Consider the following 13739-nt stretch of genomic DNA (forward strand, 5'->3'; position numbering starts at 1 on the left):
ATTGCAAAATTTGCAAAAACATTGCAAACATTTTGCTGTCCTAAGCATACAAATTGGGAAAATAAATGATCTTTTACTTCCTTCTTTCTATTCCTTTAGCTGTATCTAAATCTTTGTGATGATATGAAAAAAATATTTTTGTAGCATCTGGGCAACTAATTTAACTTAGCCCTTCAAGTGTCATTTATAGCATTATAGGAGCTCTTCTTGGGGAGGTCACTTTTGTCTTTATAGGGATGCTGAAGTATATTATTTGGAGAAATTCCATGCACATCACTGATCAACAATTGCCAAGTTCCTAAGATGAAAAATCATTCCATCAAAAATGAGCCTTTGTGAATCCGTTAGTCATTTTGGAAATTCATATACTTTAGGAACTGGGATTCCCTCCCTCAACCCTATTCTGTACTTGTTAAATGTGGCTCATTATATGTGGATTTTAATTTCCCTAGAATTCTGCTTGTGAACAGCAGCTAATAGTAAAGAATACCCCTTAGCCCTATTTTCTTTGGAAAAATTACAAAGTGGAATGAAAGTTGTATCTTTGCTGCATTGAACAGGACAGAATTGTATTACATTTACAGTTCTGCTGATTGTGTTAAGGTTCTCCCTCAGATCCTGGGATTCATCTTTTTGAAAAGCAAGTAGACTCTTCAGCATCCCGAAAAGCTTTGTGTGTGCTATTTAGCTCATGTTCCTTTGTATTTAGTTCAGGGTACTATTATGTAATGTGAGTTCAGTGGGGCCTAATAGAACTACCTATTTTGATGGCTGCTTCAGTCTTTCCAAATAGTAAGTTTCGTAGAATACAGCTAAATTCTCTTATAATGAAATCATACAGTGAGATTGTTCCTACTGGTCTTTTACACATAAAATAATTATGGTCATTCCTACTCCAGTTAAAGACATTTTGCTAAGAAGAAATTGATTTTTATATAACAGGGTTCTTTTGTAGTTTGTTCTAACTAGGGTTAGTACTCTGTATGGAAAGTACCTATTAACTTAAATCCTTCTATAAAAAGATACATTTAAGCAATTACCATTACTTGCTTCTTGAGAAAATTGTGTATAATTTAGTCATTTGCATTATATGTATAGAGTAATTTGGTACTTGACAAAAATTGTTAACTTGTGTCCATTATTTTTGCAGATCCCACAGAGAAGGTGACAATTCAAGTCCTGCCACCCAAAAACGCCATTAAAGAAGGAGACAACATCACTCTAAAATGCTTAGGAAATGGTAACCCCCCTCCAGAGGAGTTTTTGTTTTACCTCCCAGTAAGTGCCACAGCCCTGCCACTTAGCTTTAGAGCTATCATTTCCTCTGTTTGACATTTGTCTGATGTTCACATTTTAAAAGAGGGAGTATGGTGTTGCTCTTACTGAGTTCTTATGGAAAGCTTTTCCTATTCCACAGAAAGCTATGGAACAAGGCGGATTTTTTTTTTGCCTTTTTTTCTTACCAATAAAACTATATTACAGAGGAAGTAACTTTTAAAACTCTTCCAGAATACAAATCCAAGGGGAGGGGGGAAGAAAAATGACCAGAAGACAAAATAGCTTTAAAAAAAACAATGATGAGTTTAATTTCCCAAATAAGTTGCTAATTTGTCTCATCTGAATGGAATACGAGAATGATAACTGAGGAAGAACTTAGTTTGCCTTCTGATCCTAGCTTTGCCAGTCATTCTTAGGATGAATTTGGAAAAAGTTCTGTCTTGTCTCTGTGCTTCAGTTTTACCATCTGAAAAACAAGGACAATCTTTTTGGAGATTGTTTAACTTTATCTGAAGCACCAATTAAGAATTACGCAGCCAGAAAAACATACCTGTCCAAGCACAACTGAAAGCAAGCACCTCACTCCAAGCAGAACAACAACTCAGGACAGGGAACCCAAAAGTCAAGAATAGTATGGATATTTGGCTCTAAAATTAATTTAACAATAATTTTCAAATTGTTTCATGTACGTTTCATTTCTTTTAATTTTAAAATGATTTATGTAATAAAATGCCGTTATTCTCTCTTCTCTAAAAAAAATCTAGCAACACAAAAGCAAACTGCCAAACATTTGTATTTAAATTCCAGTCACAAGTTCTATATATTTCATTCAAGCAAGCCTGTTCCCTCTCAAAACTGAAGGAACTATATTGCAGTCATTAAGAAATATGATTGTCCTCATCTTCGCTACCCAGTGTAATCATGGGCTGTTTTACCTCTATCCAAAGGGACAGTCAGAAGGTATAAGGAGCTCAAATACTTACATATTGACAGATGTAAGACGAAATGCAACAGGAGACTACAAATGCTCTCTAACAGATGAAAAAAGTATGATTGCTGCCACAACCATCACAGTGCACTGTAAGTTACCTTATTTTGTCATGCACATTTTCCAAAGGCAATTTATAGCTCCCTTTCCAAACACATTGCAATGACCTGTTTCCAATGATCTGGTTTCATTAGAATTAAGTTCATGAGTATCAGTACCACATTGGTTCAATCTTTGTATTACAAAGCTTGTGATGTGTTTGGATTTAATTAATGCAACTTTCAATTGTGTTGTAAGTACAATATCATTCTAAATTCCTTTAATGTGTAGCATCAGAAATGGGTGTCTATTATGAATAATGAGCCATTGTATATGGTGATGTACTAACTGAATGTTCCTGAAAATCACAGAAGCAGTAGCTGACCTATGAAAGTTTTATTTAATAATAATTTATTTAATAGAGAGCAAAAGTTCTAGAAAAACACTCAATCAAAACCAGCTACAATGACTTCGGCTTTGGGAATGAGATCAGGACCATTAAAACAATTTCATTGACCAGTGAATCCATATTGACAGTTTTAAAAGCAGAAGCATCATCAGAATCAAAGTCCTCTTCAACTTCACTTTTATTCTCTTTTAACCTATGCTTTTCATCTTTAGACTAAAGCTATGTGAGCTCAGTGAGGCAAAAGGAGAGATGCACAGAGGCACAAAAAGAACAAATACTCGATCTGACCTTCCTAGAGATTGATTTTCTCATTCAGGGCAGTCTATCCTGTGGAGATACTGGCAAGGCAGGTGCAGTTTGAGAATAGGTTTCATGCAGTCAGGAGACCCACTTGCAGTATGGCCCTGGAGGCACTCAGACTTCAAAGATGGCCCCAGTGCACTTGTCATTCTTCCTTGGAGATGAAGACCAGTCTTGTAATGAGATTTTGGTATCCTGTAGCATCAGTGAGAGCCTTCCTTCTGGGTGATTCAGTATAATCCCTTGAGCCTGAGGTTTCATCCTGCTTCAAAAGAGAAAAGAGACTTCAATGATCTTCCAGAATTTTTCTGGGAAGGAAGCTCTCGAGTTCTTTTTCAGATGTCATTGTTTAGGTAACATCAGAGAATTTAGGCTAAAGCCTTTGGTAAACATGTAAGAAGGGAGGTAGGAAGATATATAAGATAGCTAGACAAATGTACCGATTCCTGATTACTGACACATTAGGCTAGTATAAAGAGATGGCCATATTGTAATGAGTTATCTGTAGCACTCTAAGGGACAAAAGCTAAGAATAGGACTGTTAAGCAAATGTTCCTCCACAAAAAATTGGTTGTTTTGTCCAATATTCATTTTCTACTGACTTGAGTAAATCTATGACTTAAACTAATAGTTTGTATATCAGTGGCATCCCTAATAAGGAAGAATTGTCCTGCCATTCTCTCTATATGAACAAAACTAGCCATTTATGGGATCTTTTATCCAGGACTGCCCTATGTTCTTACTAGGCTTCTTACAAACCTTTCTGTCTTCTGGTGACATGGTGAAATGAAGTATGTAGATAGCTATAACTTTGAAAGACACCATGTATAAATTACTTCTAAGGGTCTCGTGTCAAGAATCCAGAGCCCTAGGGGATTATTAAGGGTTGCTTGCTTTTGATAGACCACAAAATCCCAAGAAATGAGAGTCATAGTATCTGTTACCTGAAGATTTAGCTGGAAGAACAAACTGATACTAAAGTCACAGAGGTTTCTTGATAAACAGCAGTTATTAGAATAGGAATAGGGAGAAAATATGTGACAATTTAATTGGATTTCAGGTGTTTGTGTGCACTTTTATTTTTAAATACATTTTGATTTGAAAGCAAGACTGGAATGTGATAATTGGGTTTTAAGAGAGAAGCCAGAGAAAATGAACATTTTAATTCTCTTAAAAGAAAATGGTAGCCTGTTTGAGTTTTTATTTGTTTGTTTTCCCCTGAAAACAAATCTGTTTTCTTTTCCATAGGTACAATAGTAAGACCAAATGACTAAACAATAGGCTTTACAAGAGAAGTCTCAGTCTATAAATGAATTATCCTTCCCCAAATACTTGAGGGGGAATGGATTTTTTTTCTACCCTTCCCTTCAACCACAACACTAATTATTTTATAATTGCTCAAGTTTCTCACCACCCTTTTAGATGATTCTAACTTCTCACTCCCTAAATCAACCATCCAAATAAGAAAGCATTCTACTTCACCTAGCACTGAATTTGACACTCAAATCTACTTCCTCTAACTAAGCTAGGTGAAAAAAATGTTTTAATGTAAGTGTATTTTAGAAAAAACAATTATAAAATGAGGGAGCAAAGATAGATTTCTTTGCATTTTCCCCCCTAACCCAACAAGCTCTTTTAAGAAACATGTCACTCCTCTGATATATATTTATGTACACATGTAGGGATATTTGTACATTGTGTTCTTTAAAATCTTATTTTCTGACAGAATGCATCAGTATAATTTTGCCTAACTTTTCAAACAGATGACTAGGACAAAAGGCATGCTTTATAAGCCTAACTAGTTTAGTAGGATCTCTATAAAGTGAGTTTTAGAGTATTTGCTGGGTGTTTTTTTTTAATCTTCAGCTTGCTATAGATACTTGATTTTCATATTTTATGTTTCCTTCTTTTCCAGTAATATTTCCTCTTATATTATTTGTTTCCTTACAGAAATAAGTTCTGCCTCCCCTCCCCCTCCCCTAGAATTTAAATCCAATTTCAATGTAATCTCTACATCAAGCCTATTGATTGGATTGACCACTTGTCAATCCAGACCACCTGTTGAATGGCCATAGTACGCAGACCACAGTCCAATCCATTGAAATATAAATATGGTCTATGTTTCAAGTCACTTGGTAGGGTTTTATTCTTTCATCACTTCCTCTCGTCCAAAAGCAAAAAGAAACAGTATTTTGAATATTTTCATTTTCTGAGGTTTGTATTTCAAACAGTTCTTTTGCTTAACAGATTTGGATTTGTCCCTTAACCCAAGTGGGGAAGTAACTAAGCAGATTGGTGATGCTCTTCCTGTGACATGTACGATATCTTCTAGTAGGAATGCAACTGTTGTTTGGTTGAAAGTGAGTAATATTTTCCTAGCCTTCTTTATAAATTCATTATGATTTAGAGTACCGTCATTTTATGTTGGACAGAAAAATATTAGAATATTATCCACCTATCTCATATAATGGTAGAAAGATAGGAAAATTACATAGATAGATTTTTAATAATTCCTCTATTTCCAAGTAATTGTTGGAAATACAGCAAATGACACCCATGTCCAATCATTGTTTTCTTTTAGTACCACAGATGGTAAAGTGGAACTGGGGAAGTTGTGCCAACAATAATGATGTGACCCTGATTTCAGCACAGCAAACTACAGCAAAACACCCCTTTGTTTTTGACTAGTGCTATCAGATGTCAGTCTTATACATTTCCTCTGTGAAGTCATGGCCCTTTGACTGCAATTCCTAAACAGTGGAACCAGGGTGTACTTTTAAAGCAATGGTGGACAGACCATTCCCACAAGTTATCTATAGATATATGTTATTAATAACTAGGGTATTTGACACATCTAGATATTTGTGTGTATAAATGTGTGTATATATACATACACAAACACACCCATTCACATACCTTTATGGGTCAGCTGGGTGATGTAGTGAATAGAGTGCCAATCCTGGTATCAAGAAGTCTCATCTTCCTGAGTTCAAATTCAGCCTCAGACAATTATGAACTGTCACCCTGAGCAAGTTACTTAACACTTTTTGCCTCAGTTTCCTCATCTATTAAATGTGTTGGAAAAAATAATAAAAAATAAAATAAAATAATAAAATAAAACAAAATGTGTTAGAGAGGAAAATGGAAAACCAGTCTAGTATCTTTGCCAAGAAAATCCCAAATAGGATCACCAAAAGTTAGACACAACTGAAAATGACAACAAACAAAAAATATAATCTAATTACAAATAATTTGAATCTAGATATGCTTTATTTAAGATATTTTTTTCTGAATGGTTATACCTCTCAGGTGATACATTTTAAGTGATATGGGGCAGAGGACCCTACAGGTCATTCTGGCTGACCAATGGCCATTAGAGTCTAGTGGGCTAACCAGCATAATACATTTTTACTCAAAGTTTCACTTGCTATCACTACACCTATTTCATCACTGATTGTCCATTCATTGAAAACTTTGTATCATTCTTTGAACACTTTGTGGCAGATCCATTATTTGTCCTTAAATGCTATCAATGCCACTCAGTCAGGGGTTGGAGAAATGGGGAGAGTTGGGGTGAACAGAGACCCCTTGAGTTATGTGGTCATGATATCATTACTACTGTCATTTGTAGTTGCTACTTCCTATACAATTGCCCACGGGTAAGAATTTATAGTAATGAGGGCTAGATCTCTGCTTTTTACTGACAGAACATTTCCATGGAGGACACTCCCTTTACCACTACAGGTTAGCAAAAATGCTGAAAATGATTGCCTTAGAGAATTGTCAGGGGCACCAAGAGTTTAAATGACTTGCCCAAAGTCACACTGCCAGTGGGTTTAAAAGGCTGGATGTGAAGCAGATCTCCTTGACTACAAAGCCAGCTCTCTACCCATCCCACCATGATTCCATTCTAATGACAAGTAATGTACAGCATATGCACATTTCACCTAATATGTCATCAGAGAAAACTGTTTTATTCTCTCAGGTGTTTCTCTCCAAAGTCTTATTGCATTTGTCACATGAATAATAATAATAATAATAATAATAATAATAATCACATTATCTGGATGTCTTGGAAAATGTTTGTATCTTACTTACAAGGAAGAGTAGCGAAAGAGAGTAAATGTACACATCTAACCATACAAAAGCCATCCCTTTGAGGAAATTTTACCATTCCTCAAATAGAACCACAGACAATAAAGTATGCCAAGTAGCTAGGTAGCACAGTGGATAGAGAGAGAGGTCTAGAGTCAGGAAGATCTGAGTTCAAAGCCATCCTCAGACATCTGTGTGGCACTGGGTAAGTCATTTAACATCTGTTTTCCTCAGTTTCTCCTTACTAATATCAGGGTTGTTATGGAGGTAAAATGAGATAATAATTTTCAAGCACCTTACATACTCCCTGGCTCATTCTAAGCATGATATAAATGTTACTTCTAAATATATGAATGTTATTTGTTATTATTTCACACTATAATAATTATTATACTAAACTGTGAGAAAAAATAGAGAAAACATTTTGTTTTCATATGCTTGCTTTATTAAAGGCAGGGAAAAAAACTCACATTTTCATGAGTAGGAAAAAAGGGAGTAATTGATCATTAGACTGTCAAAAGCTATTAGTCTAGATTTTAATTATTCTTGCGTGAATATCCCTACAGTTATAACTGAGCCAAGCAAAATAATTAACTTTTTCATTTAACCAGGATAACACCAAGCTGCGGTCTAGGCCATCATTTTCCAGTCTACAGTACCAGGATGCTGGGAACTATGTCTGTGAAACCAATCTGCAAGAAGTTGAAGGGTTAAAGAAAAGAGAATCTCTGACTCTAATTGTGGAAGGTAATAAAAAGGAGTCGTTTATATGCAACCAATTTTTCTTCTAAAACCTTGCTAATTCTATAGCCGGTTTCATTTATCACAGTCAGTTCACCACAATATTTTAATTATGCTGATGTTTTAGGAAAACCTCAAATTAAAATGACAAAGAAAACTGACCCAAATGGATTGTCTAAAACAATTACCTGCCACGTGGAAGGTTTTCCCAAGCCGGCTGTCCAGTGGACAATTACAGGCAGTGGAAGCGTCATAAACCAAGCAAGTATTTTTCTTCTCCTTGTTTGTCCTTAATCTTTGAATGGTTTTAATTTGGTGGCCAAGACATGAGGCTTGTTTGGTATCAACATACATTTTTCTATATTTATTCTAGATCCAAAAGTGGAACTTTCTAGTTAACTTCTGAACAGCACTGAAGGGAAGAAAAGGAGACTCAAAACTTTTCAAATTGATTTTTATCCTGGATATAATGGGAATAATTTGGGCTGTAATCTTCTTGGTACTGGGAGGTCCCTGGTGAGGAAGCTCTTTCAACCAATGCAGTTCAGCAACTTAATAGTCTTAGAGATATGTCTGTGACACAGCTATGAAAAAAATTTTAAGCAAATTGAACTGAGTCAGTATTTGTCAGAGGTGAGAATTAAAATCAAGTCTTCCTGGTTTTGAGGCCAACTTTCTATCCAGTAACACATGATCCCTCCATATTTCTTTTATCAAGAGGCATGAAAGGAAGTCAAATTATAATGTCTATTGCTCTCTCACTATCTCTTTTGAAAAGAATGGAAAGTAGGATAATGGACATTTTTTTCCCTTAAACTTAGATGATTAAAAAATTAACAGAAATACTTTGCTGCTTCATAAATGTATATATTGGAGTGTAGTAAGTAGCTTCTATTAATCTGTTTCCTTTTATTAAGGAATTGCCTCTCCTAAAATTATTTCTTAAGTACTAGATAATGCAGTAAATTCATTCCAATACATAGCCCCCTGTGATCATGTCCAAGTAGAGTCCAGATATAGAGACCCTTTGGGACATAAAGTGGGGTCTGGAAGGTAAACAATAATTTGTTTGGTTGGCTTAGTGAGGTAGTTACATTGCATGGCTTCCCCTCCCCGCCAACCACCACTGTCTCTTGAAAGAAGACTAGGTCTTTGCATTCATGAATTACAAATGTCTTTTTCTTATGATGTGAACTCTGGTCATAACCTCATGCCAATTCTAATATCAAAGAGAGTGAAAATCTGGCTTATCATTGGGAGTTCAAAATTGTAAACCCATGAACTGTCACTCTGTTAGATTCTCAGATAGAAAGCATTACAAGCAGTTGGAGATTAGGTATAATGGTTTTCTTGATAGGTTCCTTAAAAAAAAAAAACATACAAAGATGCTGCATGAGCTGTTCGTTCCTGGGCACTGGCTAAGGAAAATCTCCTCAGGAATATTAGTGTTCCATATGGTTATTTATAACCTGAGTTATCTCTTGTTTTGCTTGGGGCTGGTCGTAAGACACAAGATAAAAGGCTGTCATTTTCTTTTTAAAATTAAAATTATTCCAGCTTCCCTGGTACCCAGGTGGTTATGCAGTACCATGTCCTAGATTAGTCAATGCACAAATTATGGGAGAGGAAAGAGAGTGGTGGTCATATATCTCATCAAATTCTGTGTCTTTCTCCCTTTTCTGTGACTTGGCACTGTGTGTGGTTATCTAGGTGTACCCTGCCATGGGTGTAAATAGAGAGAGGGGTATAACATGTGTAGTCAGCATTATGTGCTTGGGAATTGCTCTCTCTTACCAGCTACTTCATGGAACTAGGAACAGAGTTCTCAGGGACAAGTAGCTACTTATCCTGTCCTGTAACCACACTTAAGCTTAGGAAAATGCAAAAGAGGAGGCAGAAGTCCTAATTACAGATGACAGGTTTACAACCGGATGGTTCCATGGATTCAATCCTCCTCCTTTTACATATGAAGAAACTAAGGCTTAGAGAAGTTAAATGATTTGCCCAGGATCACACAGCTAGTGAATTTTCTGATATAGAATTCTGACTCAGATCTTTCTGACTCTGGAGTCCATCACTTTATACACTGAACCATATTGCCTCAACTTTCAGTACCTAAATACACATACCCTGGAACCTGACTTGCTAGCAATGTGTATAACTATTGAAAGTAACTCTTATTTTTTTTTATCATTTGTGTTGCAATTCCTTTGCCTTTTACTTTTCTTATTTGGTAAGTTGAGCAGCTTTTGTTTTATCTATCCATTTTCAAATTCCAGTTTATATAAAAGGCATGGAAAAAGAAAGACCTTGAAATAGCAATACTATTGACAAAATATGAAAAGAGAAGCAACCTAGAAAAGTGTAAAGGCACCATTTCTAGAGGAGAAAAGAGGAGAATAGTCAAAGATCCAAAGAAAATCTTGTATGTAGTACTTTCGAATGGTGTAAAAATTGAAGCTTTTGCTACCCAAGTAGAAACCATGGTGCTCTACTTCTGAAACAAAAAAGAAGTTGTTATTTTATTCTTTGCATTATATTCCCTCAGGTGGTGACAGACTTATGTGAACCTTCTCTAGTCCCTCAACTGATACTCCTTCCAGTGGTCAATGATGATTTTTTTTTTTTTAGCACAGCTATGTATCCAATGAAACAGCTAGGTGGCATCATGGATACAGTACCAAGCCTGAAGTCAGGAAGACTCATCTTCCTAAGTTCAAATCTAGACTTAGATGCTTTTTAGTTGGGTTGACCCTGGAGAATTCACTTCACCTTGTTTGTCTTAGTTCTATATCACTTAAATGAGCTCAAAAAGGAAATGGCAAATCTTTCTATCATCTTTGCCAAGAAAACCCCAAATGTGGTCACAAAGAATCAGAAGCAAAAATATTTAAACAATAATAATGTGTTCAATACTGTACTAGATTTTGTCAAAGATTATGTAGAGAACTATTCCTTTATATAATAGAAAGTTTACAAAGATTACACAAAATAATCAAGAAAGGATTGTTTTAAAGCCTAGAAGCATGATTTCAGTGGTATACCCTCTGAGGAAGCTTTTTCCACCAGTACAGATCTGAAACTTACAGTCTTAGATTACTATCTGACATATTGAAAATTGGTGATTTACTCAGAATTATATTGCCCATAGGTATCAGGATCAGTCAACCCAAGTCTTCCTGTCTTCAAGGCCAGCTCTAGATCCCCTAAGCAACACTGCTCAGGAGATAGAAATAGAGCTGGAAGGGACCGCATAGGGCACCTACCCCTATTCTCTTGTTTTAATAGGGGAGGAAAAAAAATTTGAGACCCATGGCAGTTAAGTGATTTGCCCAAGATCACTCAAATAGTAATCATCAGTGATGGGCCCTGAACACTGGTCCTCTAACTCCAGAGTTTCAATGCTCTTTCCACTTTAAAGTGATTATTTTATAGTCTAGACAGTATTTAACAGGAATTTGAGAAGCAAGACTAAATATATAAACTGACAGGGTAAAAGCTATCCTCTCTTTGACTATAGAACAGATTAAAACTAACCAGACCACATTGGAATTAAAGGCTAATGGTACCATATCCCAAACAGCTTATCCTTATTACATTTAGTCAACAACGAACTATTTAGAATAAATTTCTTATACAATACAAATAATGCTGCTGAGAATGGATTATTTCATCTATATAATGACTAAAAATAAAATATCATTAATATTTGTAGGGAAGAACATTTAACAAACTAATGAGGTAGAATTCGATTTCTATTTTATGATGAAAGATAACAATTTGTTAGGAGGGCTGCTTGTTAAGATAACAATTTATTAAAATTCTATATCTGACTCCCAAACTTTGGGTATATGGGTACTTTTTAACAATGAAAAACTTCCTAGACCACCACATGCTCTATAATAATAATTGTAGCATTAATATCCATTGAATGAGAAAATATATGACCATAAAAATTATTATGAGTTGTCTTGTTTTTTGTTTTTTTTTTTAACTAAACAGCCATGTAAACTTGAAAATCAATTCATATGGGGGCAGCTAGCTCAGTAGATTGAGAGCCAGGCTCAGGGAAGGGAGATCCTGGGTTCAAAACTAACTTCTCACACTTCCTAGCTATGAGACCCTGGGCAAGTCACATAACCCCCACTGCCTAGCCCTTACTACTCTTCTGCCTTAGAACCAATACACGCTATTAATTCCAAAAAGGAAGGGAAGAGTTAAAAAAAAAAGAAAAAAGAAGATAATTCATAATTCATATATGTATGACATTATTTATTTGGAAAGTCATAACAATAATTCAGTGAGGCTCAGACCCACATTATTATGATATATAGTATTTTTGAAGTAGAACCTTAGAGATAGAATCCTCCCATTTTTAAAAGATAAAGAAATTGAGATAAAACAAAAGCAGATAATTCTTCAAAAGTTACCTAGCTAACTAATGGCCAAGTTAGGATGAGACTTCATGTCTACTTACCCCCAGGCCCATGCTTGTTTCTCTTCTGTTTTCTTTGTCTCCTGATGTGGAAATATTATCTTAGCCTCCCTATTCTAATAAAGAGAGGTGAGCTTAATTTTTTAAATTAAGATCTTAATTAAAATAACTAAAAATGTAAAAAAAAAAAGCCCCAAATAATGCATTTAACAATTTTCTCACTATAGACATTTCTCGGGAAATAGTACCTTTTCAATTATTAGTCCCCCCCTTTTTTCCCATTAATTTCTCTTTCAAAATTGACCTTGCTTCTTTCCTTTACAGACGGAGGAGTCCCCTTATGTCAATGGCAGGTATTATAGTAAAATTATCATTTCTCCTGAAGAGAATGTTACATTAACTTGCACAGCAGAAAACCAGCTGGAGAGAACAGTAAACTCCTTGAATGTCTCTGCTAGTGAGTATTTCATTTCTGACATTAAAAAAATATATATAAGACAAACTGAGGTTAACCCTCTTTAATTTAAAGTCTTCAATTCCATCATCCTGTTCCTCCCATCATGGTAAGTTTTATGCATTTATTATTTTGTCCCCACTATCATTTTCATAAGATTCTTCTTTTCTTGTCTGTCAAGTAAAAGTCTTGTCTGACAATCAAGTCACTTCACGATGCATGAATCAGAATCCATTCTTTGCAGGGAGTTTTCTACCCTAAGTTGCAAAGGATGTGAATTCAGTTGTTTTTGCTTGTGCCATTTTTGTGTTCAGAATAAAAGTGAAAGAAGAAATTATCTTTTAAAACATCCCTGTAAAGTATGTCAGGCCCAAATGTATTTTCATCCTCTTTTATTTATTATCTTCTTTTAAAGTCCTGCATTGAAATATTCTTAACATTGTTGTCCAGACAGACAGAGAAGTTAATTAGACTCATTTTACCCCTCAAGTAAAATTATAGAAAAGCTAATTTTTGAACTTTTGGTTTATCGTGTCTAGCACACAGCTACCTCTGAATACAAGCAGATATATACATGTATATCATATGTTATATATTACATGTTACATACATGTAATTGTATCCAACAGATATAAAAGCAGTCACACCTAAGCACACAGATACATATTTTTAAATTTTTATAATATCTTGAAATGAAACATCTTAAAGGGAGATGGGAACCTTGCCAGTATGAAAATTGGACCAGCACATCACAAGTTAAATATTTCATTCATTCCATCTGATGGCAATGAAATTGTAAATCATTTTTTAATGTAGAATTATCACTGTGTCTTTGTTAAGTTTTAAAACAGTGCTGAGCAAGACTGAGATCCAAAAAATCCCTGCCTTTTTTTACTTTATATTTTCCATTGTCCTTTCATGTAAAATACCTCTCATTTGAATCTCAGGAGCATTTAGGGGTGTAGCCAGGGCACATATTGTTCCCATTTTTAAGAATGGG

At 35.1% G+C, this 13739-nt stretch overlaps 1 protein-coding gene across 5 annotated transcripts in view; it reads left to right on the forward strand.

Annotated features, from left to right (window-relative positions):
* Positions 1–13739, forward strand: part of ALCAM (activated leukocyte cell adhesion molecule) — a 244055-nt gene that overhangs the window by 208263 nt on the left and 22053 nt on the right. For 2 of the 5 annotated variants that reach the window (XR_008911097.1, XR_008911096.1), the window contains exons 7-12: positions 1151–1278; positions 2226–2358; positions 5262–5374; positions 7721–7856; positions 7978–8115; positions 12610–12742. Coding sequence is in view for 3 of the 5 variants with exons in the window: in XM_056793419.1 (XP_056649397.1) it covers positions 1151–1278; positions 2226–2358; positions 5262–5374; positions 7721–7856; positions 7978–8111; positions 12610–12742 (777 nt within the window). In the remaining 2 variants the exon portion in view is untranslated. Of the gene's footprint in view, positions 1–1150; positions 1279–2225; positions 2359–5261; positions 5375–7720; positions 7857–7977; positions 8116–12609; positions 12747–13739 lie in introns of those variants that run through there. The other 3 variants (XM_056793419.1, XM_056793420.1, XM_056793421.1) reach the window with 2 other exon arrangements.

This window comes from Monodelphis domestica, chromosome 4 (assembly GCF_027887165.1).
Source record: "Monodelphis domestica isolate mMonDom1 chromosome 4, mMonDom1.pri, whole genome shotgun sequence".
NCBI lineage: Eukaryota > Metazoa > Chordata > Mammalia > Didelphimorphia > Didelphidae > Monodelphis > Monodelphis domestica.